A 25,699-nucleotide genomic window follows, 5' to 3' on the forward strand; every position below is an offset into this window, starting at 1 on the left:
CCTGTGCCTGTCATCCAGTCAGATTTTTGTCATATGGGAAAGGGTGGAGGGCTCCTTCCAGGGTGGTATAAAATCCTTTTAAGGGTGGTTTCCTCTTAGGTCCCTGCCTGTGTGCCTCCAATTATCCTTCATCAATCTCATACCACAAATGTTAAATCAAAAATAACCCTTGAAAGAATTGTGACTATATTATATATTCAATTGTTTTTATAGCCCATGCTCCTTCAGACTTAAGACTCATTAGATAAAACAATAGATGGATTATATTCCGGCCACAGACAAAACCCTAACTGCCATATTACTAATAAATTATCCATTTTTAAAAGTTAAATGCATTATAAAATGTAACAACACAATTATGGCACAGCAGGAATTCTAATGTTCTTCAAAAGAACAAACTCGAAAAATTGATAGACTATCTGCAGCATGTACAAGCTAATGAAGCTAATGTTCTAAAAGTCCAAATTGAATATATAATCAAATGTAATTATAATAACAGAGAATGATGTTGGGAGTTGGCCAACTGGTCAGCATTATAACAAATGTTTTAAATATAAAACTAAAATATTTCATCCTTAAAAATGCTTTTAAAAAGCTAACATTTGAGGGATACCTGGGTGGCTCAGTCAATTAAGTGCCTGACTCTTGATTTTTGGTTCAGGTCATGATCTCAGAGTTGTGAGATCAAGCCCTGTGTTGGGCTCTGCACTGAGTTTGCTTGTACCTCTCCCTCTGTTCCTCCCCCAGCTCATGTTCTTTCTCTCTCTCTCTCAAATAAATAAAATCTTTAAAAAGCTCACATTTGAGGGGCGCCTGGGTGGCTCAGTTGGTTAAGCGACTGCCTTCGGCTCAGGTCATGATTCTGGAGTCCTGGGATCGAGTCCCACATCGGGCTCCCTGCTCAGCGGGGGGTCTGCTTCTCCCTCTGACCCTTCCCCTCTCATGCTCTCTGTCTCCCATTCTCTCTCTCAGATAAATAAATAAAATCTTTAAAAAAAAAAAAAAAAAAAGCTCACATTTGATTTCAAAACTGTTTTTCATGATTCTTTCATGTCGTTTCCTACAAATCCCATCCCCCATATACACATACATCTCTCTCCTATCCATCCTGTATTTGTGCATGGGAAGTAGAGAGGAAAGATGGCAGAAAAGGGAAAAGAAATCTGATCAATCCTATGTAAAGTGCAAAAGTAAAGTGACCTAGTATATATTATAACTCGTATCCAAATAACATATTTTTCAACTTGAGGCATTTTTATGAGTGAAAGAGGGTGTTATTAATAGTCATGTTAGAGAAATAGGCATAAACCAGGACAAACAACTGGGAGATACTGTTATTTAAATTACAACATTCAAACAAGAAACTTAAGTTTTATTTCTCTAAATAAAAGGATTTCAATATTATAATATAATAGATGTATTTCATATGCAAACTAATGTATCTGTGCAGAGATAACTTCACGTACATAAAGTTTAGCCAGAAGTATCTTACAACCAAAACCTGAAGCCTCAGTACAAAACGTAACAATAGATTTCTGTACATGGAATGTATCTTCCTATGACTAGAAGATAAATTTCATGGTATCAATATGCCAAATCTAAATTTATACCTGAAAAGAGGCAAGAAAAATGATGGAAGAATGAGAAAAACCTTGGGAACCTTTGAAATTCTAGTAGGAACAAATCAGAGTTTGGGAATGCCAAAGGCATGCTTAGCCTGGATAAACATCACTAACAACTCAAAACTTGAAATTGACCAAGAATAAATAGTGAAAAACCATGATTGTCAGAAGAGCTCAGCAGGCACAACTAAGCAATCCATGTAAATCCATGTTTACATTCTGCCTCCATGTAAAACTATTTTTGGTTAATAAAAGTGAATACATCTTTTCCAGTTGCAACAAAAAGGGACTGAAACAGGCTCTTTATATGACAAGCTTATTTATAGGGAAAATGTTTGAATTAATCACTTCTACTTCTAGATTATTCTCCCGGACAACATATAAAACTGCTCATTTCCATATCTGATGCCTTTGTTTTTAAGATGGCATGAACAAGAAGGGTTGCAAGTGGATGATCTACTGTTTATAATCAAATCACCAATAATTGTTCCTTTAATTAACATAGTTGTTGAAAATGAATGAATAGGACATAGCAAAAAAGGCAGAGTGGAAATTTTATGTAACATAATTTCTTGGGAGAAACTATGCATTTTCAGAGGAGAAACTTTTTGAGATTACTGTTGACTGAACATACTGTATTTTCCTAACCTTTTATTTTAGTTGGTGCTCAAGCAGATTATTTTTTTCATTTTATAGATGTGAAAACTTTATCCCAGAGTAGATATCTAGCCAAACCATGGTTTAAAACAAATTATGAAAAATTTAAGCATCAAAATGGAAAAACTTATTTAAAATCTATTCACTTTAAGCTAAAATTAAATTAAAATCTAACTTTTTAAACCTGTTGAGGTTTAAAAAGTAGCTGATAAAACACAATGTAATATATTAAAATGAAACTGGGTGAATCTTTTTTAAATTTTATTTTTATTTTAATTCAATTAACATAAAATGATTATTGGTTTCAGAGATACAGGTTTGTGATTCATCAGTCTTATATAATATGCAGTGCTCATTATATCACATGCCCTCCTTAATGTCCATCACCCAGTTATCCCATCCCTCCACCCCCCTCCCCTCCAGCAACCTTCAGTTTGAAACTGGGTGAATCTTGTGGATGGTTAACTGAGTGACTACTCTATTAAATCCATCTCATTATAAATCTTTGTATAGGTTTTCATCTAAACCAATAGTTACCTGATTTCTCAAAAGTAGTTCCAACTAATTCTTTCATTCAACAAATACTTACTGAGCACTTACTATGTACCAGGTCCTGGTACCTGGGAATGCAGCACTGGAAACAGATGAAATCTCTACTTACATGGAGATTACATGCCAGTATGAAAGAAACCAAAGTATGTTAGGAGGTGCTAAGTGCTCTGGATAAGAAAAAGCGAAGAAGGGGCTAGTGGGCAGTAGGCACGGCAATTTCACAATTTTAAATGGGGTGGTCAGGAAAGACATCAGAAAGCAGGTGACATCTGAAGACATGGAAAGAGTAGGGAAACCAGACTCTAAGGTATCCAGGAGTAGAGGGTTAAGCAGTGGAAAGGGTAAATACAAAGGACCTGAGGAGTATGCATGCCAGTTAAGGGAACAGGAGGCAGTGTGACTAAATGAGGGACTAGAACAGAGTTGTAAAATGAGGATGGGACAACTGGGTGCAGATCATGTAGTGTAACAGGGCATTATAGTCAATCAAACTTTACTGAGTTGGATGGGAGCCTTTTCAGTTGAGCAGAGGAATGACTGACAACACACCTGTGAGGGCAAGGAAGGAAGCAGGAGGACCACCTAAGAGAATCTTGCAGTAATTCAGACAAAAGATAATGGTAGCTTGGACCAAGGTGGTGTCTCTGAGATGGTAAGAGAATCATAAGTTTTGAAGACACAACCAAAAGCATCTGCTGATGAACAGAATACGGAATGTGAAAAAAAGAGAAGAGGTTTATGACTTCAAGGTTTTTGGTCTGAGCAAGTAGAACAGAGTTATCTGTAACTGATCTGAGCTCATACTGACAGTGGAGCAGGGTTAGAGGAACAGAAGTGTGCTTCTGCATACATTAAATTTAAGATGCTTACTAGATAACCAAACAGAAATGCCATGAAGCAGCTGCAAAAGATGACAAGGACAGGAGGAGGACCAATAAAAGGAGTAGGTGCAGCCAGTAAGGAAGGGGAAAAGTCGAAGTGTAGTATCCTGAAAGTCAGTTACAGATGTGTTTCCAGGGTAGGCAGTGATGAACTGTATTAAATACTGCTAACAGGTCAAGTAAGATAGGAACTGAGACCATGACCACCAGATTTTCGGCAACATGAAGATCTCTGGGGGTTTTGATATTAAGAGCTTTGTTGGAGTGGTACGGGGAAGTAAAAGCTTGGTAACAGATTTTTAAAAATGAGGGTAAAGAATGAATATTTAAAACTCTACAGGAATTCGGCTACAAAGGAAAATAAAGAAACGGAGCAATGGCTAGAAGGGGAAGCGGCAATAAAAAAGGCTTTTTAATGATGGGAGAAAGGATATGTTTGTTAGTAACAATAGTTGGGAATAGTTGGGAATTATCTGGTAGAAAAGGAAAACCAGCAATATAGGAGACAAAGGGGGGACTTGCTGGAGATGTGTCCTTGAGCAAGAGAAAGAGGACAGGTTCTAGTTACAAGTGGAGAGTCTGGGCCTTAGGAAAACAGTGTAGAGATAGGTTCTGTCAAAAAATTATACCACTTTATGGAAAAATAAAGGCCTATTTATTAATTTTCAAAATTATAAATGTTTTTGTGAAGTTCTAATGATCCAGACTCAGCCCTGAAGTAGGAGTGGGGTTTGCAAACTCTCTTAAAAAAAACAAACTTCTTAGGGCACCTGGGTGGTTCAGTCAGTTGGGTGTCCGACTCTTGGTTTCAGCTCAGTTCATGATCTCATGGGTCCTGGGATGGAGTCAGGCTCCATGCTCAGTGGGGAGTCCGCTTTGGAGTCGCTCCCTTTGCCCCTCCTCCTACTCCCTCGCATGCGTACGTGCATCTGTGCACACGCTCTCTCTCCAGGATAAATAAATAAATCTTTAAAAAAAAAAATCATTTTTCCCAAATAAGTTACCACTAAAATTACAGTTCTGATAAGAAATCTCTTACCAATTTTCATAACCTTAACCAGTAACACAGGAATCTGCATTGCACTGTAGAATCAGATGTATTTAGTTTCATCATTTAAAAAGCCTATAATCATAGGCAAATCACACCCTCTGTGTCTATTTCCTCATTTGTAAAGCAGGGATACTAATACCTACAACCTCATAAAATGTCCCATTTAATTCTCTCTGCAACGTATGTAAAGTGTTGAGTATAACATCTGATGTGTAACAGGCACTCAATAAATAGTAGATATTGTTAGTATGTTATCTAAATATGAAAGTCTATATTAAAAATTATGAAGGTAGTCGTTTAGAGAATGGTAATTGGGGTAGTGCTTCCCAAGATTTTTTATTATATAAAAAGAAAAAGACAATATATATAAGAGTATCCTAGGCAAACAGAGAAGACTGCAGGAGGGACGTCAGCAGCTTAATGCCCTTCTGGCACCCTAAGGCTAAGGGTAGTGACATCTGGGGTGCAGTAGAGAAAAATTTCTGGTATTAAATGTCATTTTACACAAGTACTTTTAGGCTTGGTCAGAGCTGCTGTATCTGTAAAAGATCAGGAATTAATAGTCATCTTCCTTTCTAAGTCTTGTCTGCAACCTTGGGTTAACGGCCATGCCCGAAGACCCATCTCTCTGAGACCAGTAAAATAGACAAGCTGGAGTCATTTTTGATGTTCACTTCCTGTCCATCATCAGGTCATCCCAATTCTTTCACCTACATGTTATTTAAAATCAGCTTTTATTCTCTCCTTCCATTTCTCATCTTCACTTAAACTTCGCAATAGTCTCCTAACCAATCTCCCTGCCTCCAGGCCCTCTTCAATTATATTCCTCCCCACACTGCAACCAGTTACAAAAAATGAATATACCATGTTACTCTTTTACTGTAAAACTTCCAAGAATTACCCACCGACATCAGGGCCTTTTAAAATCTGACCCTGTCATGAATGTGACCGCCTCCCTCATCACCCTATGAGCTACACAAAAGTTAAATTTAAGTTCCTGCATAACCTGAACTCACCTCGCTTCATACTGGAACACCATATATACCTTGAAATAATTAAATATTATTAATTAAGCAGTGAACACATATGGTAATCACCTATAGGTATAAAGAATATAGCTAATAATAAAATATAGCTAACAATAAAATTTCATTTATAATTATTTGATAAGTTAATATATTGAAAGAGTTATCTGTAAAGCTATATACATTCAGAATAATTGAACTGGAAAGACAAAGTTGAATATTCTTAAGTTTTTCCATATAAGAACTGAAAAAATTATACAGATACCTAATCAGACATGAACGAAAAAAGTTTAAGCACTAATGAGGACATACACTATTAAAATGATGAATGGAGCCTCCATGCACTAGTCCAGTCATCTATTCTAATGCATTATGTATACTAAACTAACCTTCATAAATAAACTTAGATTGAAGATTGAAAGGTGTTTAATATCACTCCAAGTTTCTAACCTTCATAAATAAACTTAGATTGAAGATTGAAAGGTGTTTAATATCACTCCAAGTTTATGTCATTAAAGTTTCTTCTTGAGTACTTTGGGAAGATGACAAATTCTTATCAAGATGGTTTTTATTGACATGGTGGGAAAATAAAATCACTAACGCAATACTGCCACGTTTAAAAGCATATTTTCGATCTCCTTTTCCCCACTGCCTTGTCTTTTTCAAAAGCATAATATACCTCTAAAAACTCATTCTTCTCCTTTTTACAGTATCACTATGAGAATGGTTCTTTCTGGGTTCACAATAATGTGACTTGGGTAAAGACAGTTTTACTTTCCAGAAAAACTTATTCAGCTGAATTTATCTCTTTATTATCTCATAGTATTAATTAGGAACAAGTGAGTTAGCATTTTACGTAGAAATTTAGACTGAAACAAATGACATTCAGATCCTCGATGTCTATATTGTGTCATTTAAGAAAAAATGGTTCAATGCTATGGAGATCAATACTTAAGAATAATCACATATGTTGTAGTAGTGCCTTTTAATGATAAACAATTTCATAATGTCATCAGTTGGCTTTTTTTTTTAAGTTTTATTTATTTAAGTAATCTTTACAACCAATGTGGGGCTCGAACTCATGTCCCCAAGATCAAGCACTGCACACCCTTTTGACTGAGCCAGCCAGGTGCCCCTCAGTTGACTTTTACGGAATGTGCATTTTACTTATACTGTCAACAAATCAATAAAAGAAAAAATTTTAACATACTGCATACAGATAAAAGGTATCAAAAGAACTACCATTTATACATAGCTTAATAATTTATAATGTACTTTTCACATACATGATCTCATTTAGATCTTACAGACCCCCTTGTGAAATAGTATTATTGGCTCATTTTATAAAAGAGGAAATCACACTTCTGGGATATTAAGTGATACATTCACTCAGCTAGTTTAGTGGCAGAGGCAGAATTTAAGTTTAGTCTTTTGATCCAAATCTCTTTCATAGTATACTCCCTGTTCAGGGAATAATGCTCTTCTTCCAAATGTGTATAAGGGTCTGTACATTTCAGTTACAAAATACCTACTAAGCAAGAAGTTATTTATATAACAAATCTCACCACTAGAGTGAATTTCACTCATTATTTCCCACAGCTCCAAACTGGATTTTAAAGCAAATATAAAGTACAGAAGAAGACAAGAAACGTAACTCACAGATTGAGCAAAAGCATATATACATGTTATAATCCCAACTACAGTATTTTTGATGTACCCAAATACCCAAGTTCTTTCTTTGCTTATCTGTGCCTTTTCTTAAGTCTTTATCTCTTCCTCTTCCTCTCAACCCCTTAACTTCACAAACTACTGGTATGATTACAGTGGCAGATGCCAAGATCAGACGGCATGAGTTCCATCCTTCTTTTCCACATCTAAGAGGAGAAAATAAAAGGCACTCTCTTAATATCCCCCACAGTGTATAGAAAGCCAACCAAAGGCATAATATTTCTCTAATCTCACCATTCAATTTTCTTCTAAATATGTTAATTGGGGGAGAGGTAAGGAGACTAAGTACAAATATACAAGTGTAAATACTTCATCTGTTTAAATCATACTGTGAAATTTCAAAAGAAATAATTTATAGTTTATTTTTACTTTGTAAAAGACTAGTGAGATATAAGTTCTAAGTATAGTTTTAAATCTTGCCATAATGCAGAAAATGTGATTCAGAAAGTTTCAGCCATATAAAATATAGGGTTGGATTACTGTGAGGTTAATAAAATGACAAAGGTGAGCCTATGCTCACTAGCTGGCTAGGGGTCTCTGTGCAATTCAAATCCATTTGGATCTGGGCTGCAGTTTGGCACCATCTGGTGGCAACTGCCCACTCTAGTTTCAATATGCATGGGGTCATTCTGCGTCCCGGGGCTGGGTGAGGCTTCCAGGGCAGCAGCCCCAGTCCCAGGAATTTCCTGGTTAGGTGGTATCCATTTTGATGCACAAATGGAGTCAGAACAATACTGGGGAAAAGGAAACCTGCTTTCAGTTTCTGGCTTCCAGAAATGGTTCTGTCAGCTGTTTCCCAACCCCACCTGTATCAAGCATCCTACAGAATACGGGCTAATTTGCATAAATCTATGTTACCATGCATTTTAAAGGATTTTTTTTTTTAAAGAACAAAGGCTAAAAAAATCAAGAAATTCTCAAAATGATTATTATACCAAAGTTTATGTGGCTATGTGGATTGTTTGGAAGTAATTATGCATGTTATCATAGAAATAATCCCATGAATTTTAAGGTTATTAAGTCAGTCGATAAAAGCCTATAAAATCCCTAACAGAATTGAGTCCCAGGACTAAAAGTACTTATTTGTAAAACAGAAATAATATCCCTTATGCCACAGGTCTATCTTATGCCCAAAACTTTCTCTTGAGATTTAGAACCTTATACAGTCAATTTTTCTAGTGCCTATTACACAGAAACTTCAAATAAAGCTAAATTTATCATGTTTTCTTATTAAAGCCTTGTTTTTTCTAATTCTTAAAAACTGCATCACCATCCACATTAGCTACCCAATCCAGAAACCTGATAACATACTTAACATCTTCTCACTTCTTTTTGTTTTTTTTCAAAAAATAAATAAATTAAAAAAAATAAAAATAAATAAAATATATTAAGAGAAAAAAAAGATTGTCAGAGTAGAGGCATATTTAAAATATGAACATTTGAAAGTTAAAAGTAAAAACATAGGAGAAGGAAGGTATAACAGGTGAATATCATCCAAAGAAAGATGGCATAGCTAATTTCATCATAAAGTAGATTTTAAAGCAAGCACATTACTAGATATAAAGAATTCTAAACTTACATGCATCTAGTATGAAGTTCAAATACAGAAAAAAAATTCGCAAATCCAAGACCATACTGAGACTTTTAAACACATCTCTACCAGTGATTCGTATACCCAGCTAAAATAATTGAGTAACAATACAAAGATTTGAAAGAACACTAGGGTTGTCAGTTAGCATTTGAAGTCAGTTGGTGTTAATACAGCAGGGATGGTTATTTAGTAGTAAAACTTTAACCGGAAGCCCTTTTTTTATAAATGGTTACCACAAGGCTTTAGGTATCTTTATGTTTTGATTATCAAGGAAGGATTCATTGATGGTTATTAGAAATGATCTCTTAAGTGAAATGGATTCAGAATATGTGGGTTGGTTGGTAGTACTGTACAGGCATCTTCTCACTTCTTAATCCAATCTAGTCACTGAATCCTCCAATCTAGGAGGTGAAGCCACCTCCTAGGCAGGTTTCCAACCTGGCCCATTACTCTCCATCTCTATTGCTACTAATCCAGTTTTATCATCACTTCTCATTCTGATAACAGAAACAACCTCAAAAAGTAGTCTCTATGTCTATAGCCATATATTCCAGTTCTCTAATCTCTCCACATCGCAGAGCAGTCTCTCTCTAAAAAAGAGAGCGAGCGCGTGCACACACGTGAGGGTGTGTGTGTGTGTGTGTGTGTGTGTAGGGGAAGAGGAGGGCCAGAGGGAAAGAGATAGAGAGAATCTCAAGCAGGCTCCACACCAAGCATGGAGCCGGACGCAGGGCTCGATCTCACAACCCTGAAATCATGACCTGGTCCAAGATCAAGAGTCAGATGTTTAACCAACTGAGGCACCCAGGCACCCCTAGCAGTCTCTTTTTTATATAAAATCAAATCATATAGCACATATCCTTAAAATCTTTCAGTTGTTCCCTGCTGGTCTTACCAAGACAACGGTCCAAATGTATGACCTGGACCTCTGTTTCCCTCTTTTATCTTGTAGAACTCTGCTTCTCAGTCTACACTCTAGCCATACTGAATTATTTTCAATTTGTTCAAAAAGCTTCATATTGTCTAATCTCCAGGTTTTATCCATGCTGGACATTCATTTCCCTAATTCCCTTCCCTCCCCTAACTCAGTCTTAGTCATCACACAGGTATCAGCATGGGTATTTCTTCTGTCATGGAAGTGTTCCTTGCTTCTATATGGTCTCATCCTCTGTTTCCTGTCATCTTCTCCATTATCATCATACTTATAATTATTGTTTCTCTATTGTCTTTATGTCTATTAGACAACCAACTGTGTGAAGACAGGTCACTGCTATATCTATGGCACGTATCTGGCATCTGGTGGATCTCAATAAATATTTGCTCAATTAGTGGATATGCTGCTTGGAGAGCTCAAATGTAAACTTTCCGAACATCAACCTTAGTGTGCATTTTGAACCTTAAGAGCAAGTAACCAGAAGGTACAGGGTCCTTCTTACCCAATACAGGGTTGGGACTAACCAAAATTCGGAAAAAGATGGAAGAATTTCTTTGTCATTTTTTAATCTCTCTGTATGCATGTCTAATCTTCTAATGTCTCTGCTGTTCTAAGCATGAATTCATAAAAATGGTATACTTCAGTTATGACCGTGAAGAGCTAAATGCCAACAGCATATGAATCTTAAAATCATAAGGCTATATGAAGAATCACATAAAGCCACCAAAGAATATATATGGCATGATCCCATTTATGTGACACTAATATAATATGAAAAACTAAACTACATTTCTCAGAGGTACCTATTTATTGGTAATTTAGATAATAAAAATATAAGGAAAAGCAGGAAAAGCAAGAAAGTTATTAGCATAAAAATCAGAACAGTAGTTATTTTTATGGAAGGAAGAAGTTAAGCAGGAAGCTCTCAAGGACATTTCCATGGTACTCACACTGACTTCTTGATTTGGATGGTGGTTAAACAGGTATTCAATTTGTTTACTTATAAATATACATTTAAATATATACTTTTCTTCTTTAATTGACTGAAGAAAAATAAAGACACAAATAAATGGAAAGATATCCCATGATCATGGATTAGAAGGACTGGTGAAGTGTCCATACTACCCAAGCAATCTACAGATTCAATGCAATCCCTATAAAAATCCCCATAGCATTTTTCACAGAACTAGAACAAAACTCCTAAATTTGTACAGAACCACAAAAGTACCTGAATAACCACAGCAATCTTGGGAAAGAAGAACAAGGCTGAAGGCATTGTGTTCCCTGATTTCAAATAATATTACAAACAATATTACAAAAATAATCAAAACAGTATTGGCACTGGCATAAAAACAGACACGGATAAATGGAACAGAATGGAAAGCCCAAAAATAAAGGAGTCTTTTCAGTAAATGTTGGGAAAACTGGACAGCCAGTTTTGCTTTTATTGCCTGTGCTTTGGGTGTCAGATTAAAAAAATCATCGCCACGACTGGTGTTGAGGACCTTACTGCTGATGTTTTCTTCTAGGAGTTTTATGGTTTTAGGTCTTACATTCAAGTCTTTAATTAATTAATTAATTAATTTTTAAAAGATTTTATTTAATTATTTGACAGAGAGAGACACAGCGAGAGAGGGAACACAAGCAGGGCGAGTGGGAGAGGGAGAAGCAGGCCTCCCGCCGAGCAGGGAGCCTGATGTGGGGCTTGATCCCAGGACCCTGGGATCATGACCTGAGCCGAAGGCAGACGCTTAATGACTGAGCCACCCAGGCGCCCCAAGTCTTTAATTTATTTTGAGTTAATTTTTATGTATAGTGTAAGATAGTGGTCCAATTTCATTTTTTTGCATGTGGTTGTCCAGTTATTTAACTGCTCAAAAGTATTTCAGCATTATCGTAAAAATCTCTCTCAATCTGTTTTATTAAAGTAACAATTTAACAATGATTTAAAAATTACCTTTGCTGGTTTTCTACCCAAAGGATAATTCCACACATGTAGTTCTTTTTTTTTTTTTTTTTTTTTAAAGATTTATTTATTTGAGAGAGCGAGAATGAGAGAGAGAGAGTACATGAGAGGGGGGAGGGAGCAGGGAGCCCGATGCGGGACTCGATCCTGGGACTCCAGGATCATGACCTGAGCTGAAGGCAGTCGCTTAACCAACTGAGCCACCCAGGCGCCCTCCACACATGTAGTTCTTACATATTTTCCCCAATAGAGGCCAAGGACATTGAGATTTCCCCCCCAGAATTGAGGGGTGGAACTCTCAAAGTTTTTGCTACTGTACTTCTAATCGAGTAACATGTTACAGTGATAACTATAAAATTAAGTCTGATTTAAAGTCTTGCTTGCTGCCAAACTTAAAAATATCATATACTTAAATCAGTACTGATAAACTAGTATGACAATTAAGTCAATTTCAAATTTTCCCCCTAAAATATAAACTTTCAAAAGTCATATGAAGTATAATGATAGTATATAAAAATAAATGCTATCGAAATAAGTAGTATTTATTTGCCCCTAATACTACTGATCACCAACTAAGGGAACCTAATATATACTAATCTAAAAGTGATTAAAATGAATAAAAATGATCATCTTCAAGATTATCCAATATATGGGGCTCCTGGGTGGCTCAGTCGTTAAGCGTCTGCCTTCGGCTCAGGTCAGGATACCAGGGTACTGGGATCGAGCCCCGCATCGGGCTCCCTGCTCCGCGGGAAGCCTGCTTCTCCCTCTCCCACTCGCCCTGTTTGTGTTCCCTCTCTCACTGTGTCTCTCTCTGTCAAATAAATAAATAAAATCTTAAAAAAAAAAAAAGATTATCTAATATAACATCTGTCGGGGCCAGCAGATAAATGAGGTATATGTAATATTTCATAGTATTATTCCAGTTTTTAAAAATTTCTTGGAGAAATCACTGGCATGTTACAGGAAGAACTACTGGTATCTCTTATTTCCTTTTATCTCTGTCCTCAATCTGAACTGCCATAAAGGCAAAAAGAAAAGTTACCAGGGTAATGAAGAGATAATGGGAATACCAGAGTGAAGAGGCTTAACTTAAGGTCTGATAAACCTTGTTCTGAGCTAGTTACCAAAGATCTTAGAACTTTAATGTTCCATTATATTTTGATTTAGATTTGACAAATTTTCTTTAATGAATTAAACAAGATATTGTCATAGAAATAGTTTAATTTCAATAAAATATAAGTTTCAAACAAAGAGAAATGAATTTCCTACTTTTACCTACAAATTTCTTTTAATACCTGTTTTCCCGTTCATACATTTCCCGAGAGGCACTTCTAAGTTGATCAATTTCTTGATTAGTTTTCAATCTGATTTGTTCCAATTCATCATGTAGCTTATTTTCATATTCTGTTTTATAACGATCTCTGCAAGGAGTCAAAAGTAACATCCATGAATTTTGCTTTTGTAAAAGAAACATTTTTGCCCTTCATGTAAGATTTATCATCTTATGTTGAATATGTTCTATATTCAATGTTATTTGAAAAGCACAGCTGTTGGATATATTGCCCAAAAGGCTTAGTTACTATATAAAATGTTAATTCATGTTGAATAACCATTAATCTTCAAAAATATTTTACTAGTTTTTAATGCATATGACCAGAGACTTGAAAATTGATGCATATGGAATGCCCTTCATTTAAAAATAATCTGGTGTGGTACATGTTGAGATACAAATAAAATTAAAAACAAAACCCAAATAATTGTAATCGAATCCTTATAAATCCTTTCCTTCTAAGCACAACAACCATAACCACTGTAATCTCTTAGCAAAGTCACAAAACATTACCTAGGCCATTAGCAGGAGCATAAACTGATGAAATATACCACAAGTTAGGGAATAAGTTATGAATGTGTGAAGTGTTGAAGGATAAAATTTTAAATTTGTTTTAGTTTTTGATGTGCTGATAAAAATAAGAATCTCAAGGATTATAAGGGGTATTGGCATAAAGGAACTCTAATAGCTTATACATCTAGTTGAAGGGGGGAGACAGGACTGAAATGCAGGAGTCTGATTCCAGAGCTCGTATGCAATGCTGTCTCCTCTCTTTTCTTACGTTGTACATACACAGTCAGGAAAAGGTCAGCTTAGCTAGGCTCCGCACAATTAGATTTTTTTCAAAAAGATACTTCTACAGAGATACGCACTTTCTTTCAAAAAACACTTATACAGAGATCTTAGTTGTAGGGAATTAAAAAGGTTATGTCATAAGAAAACACAGTAGTTATAGCATATATACACTGACCTAAAAGAAATAGGCTTTACGTTATTGGGAAAAAAACCCACTATGTCTTAAGAAAAACCAACTAGAATAAGAATATATTACAAGGAAACAAAATGAACTATTTTCTTAATACAGTCCTATTTATCTTAAAAAAAAAATCATTGTTCTTCCCTCAGAGAAGCTGGTGTTAATTTATATCTATTTATGTGAAAAATAATGTAAATCTTGCCTGGATGTTACATATTTTTCATACATCTCTTCTCTAGCCTTTTTGGTTTCTTCAAGTTGAACCTGAAGTCTTTCAAGGCGATCTTCTTCATGGGCACAGCGAACACTAAGCTCCATGTTTTGGCGACTGAGATAGTCTTTATCTTTTTGCAGTAAAGTAACAGTCTGCTGTAAGGTGGTTACCTACATAGGTGCAGAGAGACAGTGTCCAAAGCAACTTCCTCTTACTTTTCAAGGTTTACTGTATTATTTTCTTTCACTTGGGCTTTAAAACATAAAAAGGGCTAATTCTTACTTTGCAACTTTCCATCCACACAGAGCTACTGAAGTCCCTTTTTCTGTTAACTACATCAGAAAGGAAAACTGTCCCTCCCACAATTCTGCCCTAGGCTATGTCCACAATCACTGTAGATAAAATACACGTGACTTTATAAGCTTACCTCTTTCGATAATTCACTTCTTTCTTTAGCTTGAGTTATGTGAGAGGCTTCGAGTATTTCATGTTTTCTCCTTAGCTCAATTATTTCCTGTTCAAGTGCATCACGCTCACTATAAAATTAAAATACATTTGTTTATTTTTACTAAAATAAAATTCAAATACGTATGTATATTTTATATCCCATTTTATTTTATTTTTTTTATATCCCATTTTACAATGAACATTTAAAATGCATTGACTATGTTTAGGAAACTGAACAGAGATACCAGCAGTTGGGCTTTAGTGTCATTCTAAGAACAATAAGTATCTGCTCTTCAAATTTAGGAGACTCTCTGTTCAAGACTGTTCAGATATATAAATATAAATTTATTATCTTTAAAAAGTTAAGTATGTAAACTACACTGGCCAGTAAAATACTTAATAAAACCTACTAAGGTACACTCTGGTATCTTTTCACTAATCATCATCAATCTTATCTTGAAGCCAAAACTTTTAAAGAATTTATATATGGCTCTAGGCTTTCAGTTCAGTTAGTGGCAAAAAGCCCTTAACTCATCACTCAGATTGCATAGTAGATACACAAGGAGGCATTCTTGTGACTATTTCATTCACAAATTGTTTTTGATTACCCAGAGAGTCTAATTTCCATTTGCAGATAAGCTCAACCCAAAACAGTGAAACCAAGAATTGGAACAAACCTACAACAGGTATCTTAAAAAAGTGAGCAGAGAAATAGACTTACTAACTCTAAATTTATCCTGTCCAGTCAGAATCAGTTTCTTTGTACTTTATGTCATCTACCTACCTGGTGTTTCCATGCTGATGGCTGTTAAGAATTGTTTTTCTTTTAGTTAGATTTTCAGTAACTGTTTAGAAAAATATTTTTCTCCTGGTTAACAAAGTTATGTTTATTGAAGAAAAGTGAGCAAAGCACAAATTATAAAATAACAATCACCCATAAACCCACTAACTAAAGATGACTGACAGTACCAATATCTTGGTACATATTACTTTAAGTGTTTACATGCATATGTTCATATTCTCACATGGTAATGATCACACTCTGCTATGATTTTTAAAGCATGATATAGCAAAACATCCATGATCTTGCTAACCACAGCTGACAAGAGTTAACATTGGTCTATATTTGCATTAAAGTTTTGTTTGGCTTTTTTAAAAAGATAAGACACTACAGGTAAAGTTGCCTACATTTTCCTCACTGTTCCTATATCATCCCCTAGATATAATGACAAATTTAGTGTTTCCATATTGTTTTTTAAAAATACTTTACTCACCAAGTGTTAACATTTTGTCATATTTACTTTGTAATATTTACTAAATAATACTTTGTCATATTTATTCTCTCCTTCTCTGTTGTTGATATAGGTGAATGAATATATATACACACACATACATACATGTGCAATTTTTCCCCTTAACTATTTAAGAGATATATGCAGACATTAAATCCCTTTATCCCTAAATAATTTGGTGTGAATTTTCTAAGATTAAAGATATTCTCTTATATCATCACAGTATTATTAGCCCTAATACAGTATCTAATATATAATCCATTTTCCAATTTTGTCAATTGTCCCAATTGGCATTTTTCCCGCCTGGTTTAGGATCCAATGTATTATCATCCGTTGCATCTGGATGTCATGTATCTTTAGTCTTCTTTAACTCTGAGTAGTTCCTTAGTCAACATGGTAAAAGACATAGAAAGGCTATTTGTAGAGCACTGGCCAATTGTTTTATGGAATGTCACTCAATTTTCATTTGTCTGATGTTTCCCTATAATTGGATTCAGGTTAAGCATTTGGGGCAGAGATACTACACAAGTGACAATGTGTCCTCAGTACGTCACATAAAGAGTACATAAAGTCTCAGGACACAAAGAGGCACGTTATGTCACTATCTCCCATGATTGGTGAAAATAACCCTGGTCACCTGATTAAGGTGGTATCTGCCAAAAAACTCAAATACAAAAGTTCTGTTTTGCCCTCCGCAATTAATAAGTAATCATGGGAAACATACTTTGAAATTGTATAAATATGTTGTTCCCTAATATCTTTTTACTCAATGGTTTTAGCTTCCATCGATAATTCTGAATCAAATAATATTACAAGGTTATAAGAGGGTAACTGTAATATGCACATATATTTATTGGTTGGCATTCTACTGTAAAAATCCTCTTTTATTATTAGCATGCACTCAGGGTTCTTATTCTAGTCAACAGATTATAACTCATTTTGATACTCAAGTTGTACCATATTTGGACAGTTGAAGCCCCTTCAACTAGCTACTATGGCACTGAATTGGAATTAGAGGTATCAGTATGATCTTATCCATAGTGTGTTAAGCCATCCTCCCTATTCCCTCTCCATTACCTCTCTTTACTGAAAGGGCCTAGAAATGATGACCAGTGTAGCAATGGCCGGCATCCAAATATTAATTTCTAAATAGTATTCCCCACTAAAAGGAACCAGGACTCATTAAAGAAGGGGCTAAGGCAATGAAATTAGAAAATAAACCTGAGAAAATTATGTTATGCCAGAAAGTAAGGAACTGCTTAAAAAAAAAAAAGATGGACACATCTTTTTAAAACAAAAAATTTAAAAAAGATGGACACGCTTTTTAAAATATAATGTGTCTGATTTATCCATATAGATACAATCAGATCTAATTTAATGATTTTAACGGCCACATTGAATTATACTGTAGAAATAAATCATAACTGATTTCCCATTCTGCTGCTGAAAGCATCTGAAATCTTCCTAATAGTGATACAGTTAACATCCATGTACCTGTTTCCTGATGCACATTTATAAGAATTTATCAGGGACGTAAAAGTGATCTTTCCCCCCAGTTTATCTTATATATTTGTAACCAGAACATTTCTTTAATTTATTTATTCTATTGAGTGAGCCAAACAGTTTGGTTTGAGCCCCTCTTGCTTGCTTTTCTGTTCTATATCTAGCACATAAAGATGTTTATCATGTTTTTGATTAGGGCTATGTTTTTCCTTCCTAGGTTTTTATTATAGAAAATAAAACATATATATAAATAGATATGATATAATGAACCCCCTGCTCTCATCACCCGGCCTGAATAATTACCAACTCATGACTCATCTTGGTTCATTTATCCTTCATTCATGGTCATGCTGATTATTCTGATGATTAGGCTTTTTAGTTTTCCCTTTTCATGTTTTAGCTATTACTGCTACAGATTTATAGTGGTAGAGAGAACATCAAAACACCAACTCAAAATATTATCTTACCATCACAGTCTACTTACTTTTGAACTGATTCTTTTGAAACCTAGCTTTATTTAAGAGCCACGGATTTCAAGCTCCAATAATTACCATACTTTGACATTAATACATACATAATAACATATACTGCACGTCAGTCATGCTGGGAGTTGGAGTACCAAACTGCTCCTTGAAATTTACTTATGTTGTTACATAATTTTTAAAGTGTCCATTCATTTAATAAATATCCATTAAATGACTATTATATTTCAAGAATTATTTTAGGTGCAGCTAGAGACAGCAGTGAACAATTAGAATAATGTCTCTATCTATAAATACTTTCATAAATATTCCTTTATTTGATCTTCTTTGTTTTTATAGTACCTTTATTGGTATTAGCGCCCTCTCATGGATGACAAATTTTGGCTCAGAATAATAAGAGATGTACCTAGGGACATATAGCTAAGTAGTGGCTCATTAATGTACAAACAACAGAAAAGTATACTCCAGTAAAAGGAAAATTCTTTGCAATAGCTACTTAGTAGCACTGAGAAACATTCTCAGAAAGTATTATTTTTTGAAAGTATGTATGCCCTTTGTCAGAAAGGAATAGCTAAAAAAAACCTTCTGATAATACAAGGATTTACATTGATTCCATAAAACAAAAATAATCATCAAGTGAGATTTAAAAAATATTTACACTCATGGGACTTTACTGGGTCTCTATCTTCTAAGAGACTACATTTTAAAAGACAGCAGCAACTTCCAAATAAAATAAAAGCCGATATAAAAATACAACCTAAACCCAACAAACTGCCAAAACCACATGCTTTTTGTGCAATGCAGAATAAGGTATATGTCAAGAGAATGAAAAGACAAGCCATAGACTGGGAGAAAATACTTGCTAAAGACGTATCTGATAAGGACTGTTATCCAAAATATACAAAGACTCTTAGAACTCAACAGTAAGAAAACAAATAACCCAATTAAAAAATGGGCCAAAGACCTTAACAGACACCTCACCAAAGAAGACATACAGATTGCAAATAAGCACATGAAAAGATGTTCCACATCATGTTATCAGAAAAATGCAAATTAAAACAACAGCGAGATACCCCCACACACCCTTATTGGAATGGCCAAAATCCAGAATGCCAAATACTAGCAAAGACATGGAACAACAGGAATTCTCAATCATTGCTTGTGGAAATGCAAAATGGTACAGGCACTTTGGGACAGAAAATTTGGTGGTTTCCTACAAAACCAAAAATACTCTTACCATACAATTGTGCTCTTTAGTATTTACCCAAAGGAGTTAAAAACTTATGTCCATACAAAAACCTGCACATGGATGTTTACAGCAGCCTTACACAGAATTACCAAAACTTGAAAGCAACCAATATGTCCTTCATCAGGTGAACGGATACACGAATGGTGGTAACAATGAAATATTATTCAGCAGCAAAAAGAAATGAGCTATCAAGCCATGAAAAGACATAGAGAAAACTTAAATGTACATCACTAAGTGAAAGAAGCCAATCTTAAAAGGTCCTATACTGTATGATTCCAACTATATGACATTCTGGAAAAGTCAAACTACGGACACAGAAAAAGAGTAAGATACAAAGTGGAATTAACGACGTCGACAGTAAGAATTCAGGTGACTTTGATGCATGTGAAAAAGGAGAACTACAGTAGCATCTTAACAGCTTACCTTTTGACTCTATCATAGTTTTCTTGACGGTAGTCCCCTTGCTGAATTAACTGTTTTGTGTCTGCTAATTCTAAGGCCAAACGTTGACATCTAATTTGAAGCTCAGAGTAATTTCTTCGATCTTCCTCATAAGTCTAAAATCAAAACAATAATAAAACATTTCAAGCTAAACATAGCTGACCAAATTTTTTATTGAGTTCTTGTTATGCTGTGAATATCCATTAAAAAAAAAAAACTTCAATTCTTTTGTGTAGTAATTTTCCCTACTCAAAGACAGATGATCTTAAACTGACAGTAGTTTGTAAGTTCGTTTAAAACTTGAGCTGTTTTTCGCAGAAAAAAGAGGGCAGCTATGCTTTGGTTATTAGAATGATCCATAAAATGACTATCAATGTTAAATAGCTTTTTTGTTTGAGTTAACTATTAGATGCTAAAGACACAGAGATGAATAAAACAGAGCCCCTATTCTTGAGGAGTTCACAACTTAGAGATGAAGGGCCACCTGAATATCAAATATCCACAGTGAAAAATAGTTACTGAAGAGATTAATCATGTAGTTTCAGTTATGGCAGTCAGCAAAAAAAAAAAAAAAAAAAAAAGGAATTTTGTGGCACTTGGAACATATTTCTCCATTGATCTTCCTTCTACTCACCAGACCACTAGAAAGGAACTATGGACATACAGGGGAGGAGTAGAAGGGAAAACTGTCAAAAACCACAACCTGGCCTGGCTTACCACAAACCTCATTTCTCACCATTTCTCATATTCACATATACCCTGCAACCCTAATGAAGATCTAAAGTTCTTGAACATACCATACTTCCTCTATCTTGTTCTCACTGCCTGAATAGCTGTGTATTATCTGAATATTTGCTTACCATCAGATTAGTTTTCTATATGCCTCACCAGAGTGTAAACATCTTAAGGGCAGGGATTATGTCTTATTCACCACCGGATCTCCATCACTTTATACAGCACTTGGTATACACAGGAAGAGTCAAATAAATGCTTTTGTATAAATTAAGAAGTAAATAAATATGGAAATGGGGAGGAAAAACAGGACACAGGGACAGAGTTCCTCCTTATTTCTGCCTTTTAAACTCACCCAGATCTTGCAAGCAACTGTCAACTTCACCCTCAGAACCTGTCATGTTTATTACATCCTGTTCCAAGTCATTCTTTCTTTAGTAGCAGACCAGGTAAATGTGGCCACACTCATTCGACAAATACTGACTGAATTATTCCTATGTGACTGGTCCTGGATTAGACAGTATAGATAGAAAGATGAGTAAGATATTGATTTTGTCCTTTTTAAACTATTAAACATAACTTTGAAATGTTAGCTCCCCAATTTCTATCCAAGGGCTGTTTGAAAAATGCAATTATGGAAAAACTACATATATATATATATATGTATATGGTGTCTTTTATTTTGGTATAATATTATGTTCTCCTACTGAGAATTTCCTCATAAGAATGCAATGTTACTATGGTATTTATTATAGGATCATAACAGGATACTCTATCATCTCCCCAAAGGATCATCAAATACATCATTTCAGACCTAAGTCCCAGAAGACACTTTAGTTCCCCTGAAGAATGCTTTGCCTTTCTATATACTACTAATCATGTGGCAGTTCTGGAACAGTGTACAGTGTTATAGTTAGGAAGGCAAGCTCCAGAATTCAACTGTCTAGAATTGAATTATCTGCAGTAAGACTTTGGGCAGGTTTACCTCTCAGTAGTCAGTGTCCTCATCTACCTCACAGAGTGCTGATTATATCAAGTAATACAGTAAAGTGCTTATAAAAATGCCCAAGACATAGTAAATAATCATAAACTATAAATTAGTATCATAATGCTTCTTCTTTACTTTGGCTTCTTGAGAGATTAGAGCCAAATTGATGGCTCAACTTTAATAACTGCACAAAGACCAAGACAGAATCCTGAGGAATAGAAATATTTAAAGGGTGGCCACAGGACAAAGAGCATAAGGCACCCGACGGAGTATTCACAGAAACAAGGGGTAAGCTGGGGGTGTGTGTCAGAAACAACTGCAGAAGAGAGTGCTTTGGGGAGACTAAGTCAGTGGTATTAAGTACTACTGAGAAAAAAAACCCAGTCAACAAATGCATTAAGTATTCAGGGATAGGGAGAGAAAAAGACTGCCACGGACTAAAGCAAATATATCTGAATACTCATCTAAATATGTCCTTGTTTTGTGCTATTTTATATGCATTCTCTCACTTAATACTTACTATTATGACTGGGTATAAATATTACCCACATTTTCACAGTTGAGGAAACTGAGGCTTAGAGACGACAGCAGAAGTCTCAAAGCTCATAAAGAGTAGCGTAAGGACTCCAATTGAACTTTGTCAAACACCAAACCTGCAGGCAAGCCTCTCTTTAGTTAAAATACAAAAGTGAGAAAGTACAGTAGCTAGGAAAGAAAACAGGGATAAACGAAGGTTTTAAAATATAGGACAAGCTTGAAAATGTTCAAATATTAGCAGGGAAGAATAGCAAAAGTGGGATGGACACTGGAGAAAACAGGCATATTCAGGTAGGTAAAGTCCTAAAAAGGCCACAGGGAATAGGATCCAGAGCTCGAATGTGGAGATTAGTCTTGGATCACCAGGCATGCTCATCGTGACAGGCTTTATTCCAGCTGATAGAGTATTAAAAACTTAAATTTGATGTACTTAGCTCTTACCAATTTGTTATAAGCCACAGAATTACTCCTTACCCTACTGCTTCATAAATGATATTATCCACTTGGTTTCTAAAGGCATGTGAGCATCAGCAACTAGCCCTGAAATATATGGAGCAAAGATTCCTGGTCCAGAGAGCAATTCCATGGGTGCTATATAATTTTTCTTTAAATATAATTTAAATTTTCTTTAAATATAAACACCATATGACCAAGAATAAGCAGAAGTTCAGTATAGGAATGTATATATTCTACCAACACTTTCTTCAGGGCTTTTCAACTGAAAAATTTCCCCTTACCTAAAATTAATACTTTATATTTTGAAAAAATATGCTTCCTTTACTATTAACAACTAAGATAGGTTAAGGTATAGCACTGGAAAATAGGAAAAGTAGCATCTTCCTTCAGAATGAATGAAACCCCATGACTGTGTGGAACTACCGGGTTAAGGCTGAAGAGAAAAGAAAAGATTACTTTGTATTATCCATATACATCCTTCTCTGTTTTGAACTCAAGATCAACTTATTTGGGAAGTCTAAAGCCCCAAATCTGAGTTTGATGTTTGTCTTATATTTTGCCAGAGCACCTGGTTCTTTCTGTCAGAAAACGTATCACATGTGCTGTGAGCAGCCATTACTTGCTTCCTACATCGTAAGAAAAAAACTTAAGGAGGTTTTCTATAATCCTAGTACCTAGCTAGTACTCTGCCTATTATATGAAAGTTTGCAATTAATGTCTGCGGAAAAGAAGGAGCAAAAGAGGACATTAAATTGACTAAAACCTTTTCAAACATAAAGAAAGGGACACACATAAAATTTCCAGTCACCAGCCCTAACAGAAAATTTCTACATAACAGTAAACAGGTTCACAGCAAGAAAAAAATTACATTGGGACAATAAAGACAATCCAAGTCATTGAGAAGATTTCAACTGTTTGCCAGTTTTCTACATATCTAGAATGGAAATGACTGACTTCCAGTGTTAATGTTATCTTTTCCATCTCCTAAATTATTCATATGAGGAAATAATAGAAGGCTATCTCCAGTCTGAAAAAAGTAAATCTGTTATTGTAACTGCATGTTTTCTTGTCTTGCCCATAACCCTCATCTTTCCCCATACCCACCTAAGACCTGGACTTCCTTGAAGACCTGCTTTCTCTCTGTATACCCAGGAACCCTTACATAGTGGTTACGCTGGAAATGTTTGCAGAAGGAACTACTGTTGAAATACAAATGGACTATGCAGCACTGGCATTTAAAATAACTAGCTCCAAATGTAGAAAAAGTGACTTTAAAAATTAAGTATTTAATACATGATCAGTTTTCCAACTGAAATTAAAGAATACTATCATAAGTCTGTAAATAAAACACATCATCTGAAACAATGATATCTGTGTAACATACATGCAGAATTTTCTCAAAGATTTTGAGAAAGACAGCATGAAAGGGGCTTTTTATTCTTGCTTTGGGTGATGGGTGTGTTCACTTTGTGAAAATTCAGTTAAGACTTCTTTATGTATGTTACACACTTTTAAAAAGTGCAACAAGAGGCTTCAAGCAGGAAAATGTTAACTGGGGAGAAGTTCTGGCAGGGATGCTTGTAATAGGAACAGAAAGGGGGAGACGTGATAATCACATCAAAGTGGAAAGAGAGAGGATGAAAGTGGGTAGTGAAGAGACATTTTACTCTCTATTTCTCTACAGTTTGACTGACATAAGAAACTGAAAATTTCATATTCTACACTGTTTTGGCAAAGTTATTAGCTATTAGAACTTTCATATTTATAATGAGATGTCCTTTTTCTTCCAAGCTTCTTGTTTCCAAACACAGCAGCTAAACATTTTAGATTTATAGAATTTCAGAGATGAAAGATACCCTGGAGATAATCTACTACAATCTTCTTATTTTCAAGATAAGAACCTTAAAGCCTAGAGGGTTTAGATGATGTGTCCAGGATTCTAGGGCTAGCAGAGATAGAACCAGAATCTAGGTTCTCGAATTCAAACATAGTTCATACTTTTCTTAATTTCAAGTTCCTGTTTTTTGAAGAATCAATTCTATGGAAACTATAAAACCACTGTTGGAAGTTAATATTATTTACTGTTCAAATCCAGGGTGTTAAAAGCATTTTAATTACAAATTTTATGGGTTCAAATATGGCACATACATAAATCACAGTTAATTTTGGACTCCTTTCCTTTAAAACAATTACTACAGTTATTCCTTAAATACACAATAAGAAAAACAATTTGAGAAAATAACATCGAATCTAAATTTTTCTACAAAAAGTTAAAAAGTATTCAAAGTTGCAATTAAATAGGCACATTTTAAACAGTCAGCAGCTCTGTAAACCAAAAGGCAATTATTTTAGGTATAATGAATTTCTAAGCATCATTTAAATCTTTCATCTCTCACACCATGTAAACTGAGAAGAGAGTGGTAACCTATGTGTCAAAATAAATCTTTAATAAATGAGGTGATCTCCTGCCTGTGGGGAGATGGGGCAGCTAAGGAAATTGGAAAGGTGATATAGTGACATTTACCTTAAGGTCAGTAGTTCAAATCAGAAGCCATTTACACTGGATAGCAGTTTAGTGAATGAGAAGAAATGGCATGGTTAGCTATTCAGGGAAAGCGAGAATTCACTCCTCAGAATTCTCACAAGTTTCACATTATCTATAATCTAGTCCAAGCAACTAAATACAGAAAAGAATAAGAAACCTAATGAAACTTTGATTGCTATAGATTGACCTTTAAGTCATAACAGAGTCTGTTTTGCTGCCAAAGGCTGCTCTTTGTTGTTGTTAAGATCCTCAAGAAATATTATTTAAGGGGTGCCTGGGTGGCTCAGTCGGTTAAGCGTCTGCCTTAGGCTCAGGTCATGACCCCAGGGTCCTGGGATCGAGCCCTGCATCAGGTTTCCTGCTCAGTAGGGGGTCTGCTTCTCCCTCTCCCTCTGCCCCTCCCACCCTCATGTTCTCTCTTGCTAGTTCTGCCCTCTCTCTCTGAAATAAATAAAAAATCTTTTTTTAAAAAAGGAAATATTATTTAAAATTTTTTT

At 35.1% G+C, this 25,699-nt stretch overlaps 1 protein-coding gene across 2 annotated transcripts in view; it reads right to left on the reverse strand.

Moving 5' to 3' along the window:
* Positions 1–25,699, reverse strand: part of PIBF1 (progesterone immunomodulatory binding factor 1) — a 209,439-nt gene that overhangs the window by 145,680 nt on the left and 38,060 nt on the right. For both annotated transcript variants that reach the window (XM_032402871.1, XM_032402870.1), the window contains exons 6-9: positions 19,927–20,060; positions 14,958–15,066; positions 14,519–14,700; positions 13,306–13,431 (exon numbers count right to left, since the gene is read on the reverse strand). In XM_032402871.1, coding sequence (XP_032258762.1) covers positions 13,306–13,431; positions 14,519–14,700; positions 14,958–15,066; positions 19,927–20,060 — 551 coding nt within the window. The remainder of the gene's footprint in view (positions 1–13,305; positions 13,432–14,518; positions 14,701–14,957; positions 15,067–19,926; positions 20,061–25,699) is intronic.

Source organism: Phoca vitulina, unplaced genomic scaffold (genome assembly GCF_004348235.1).
Source record: "Phoca vitulina isolate PV1807 unplaced genomic scaffold, GSC_HSeal_1.0 scaffold5, whole genome shotgun sequence".
NCBI classification, from domain to species: domain Eukaryota; kingdom Metazoa; phylum Chordata; class Mammalia; order Carnivora; family Phocidae; genus Phoca; species Phoca vitulina.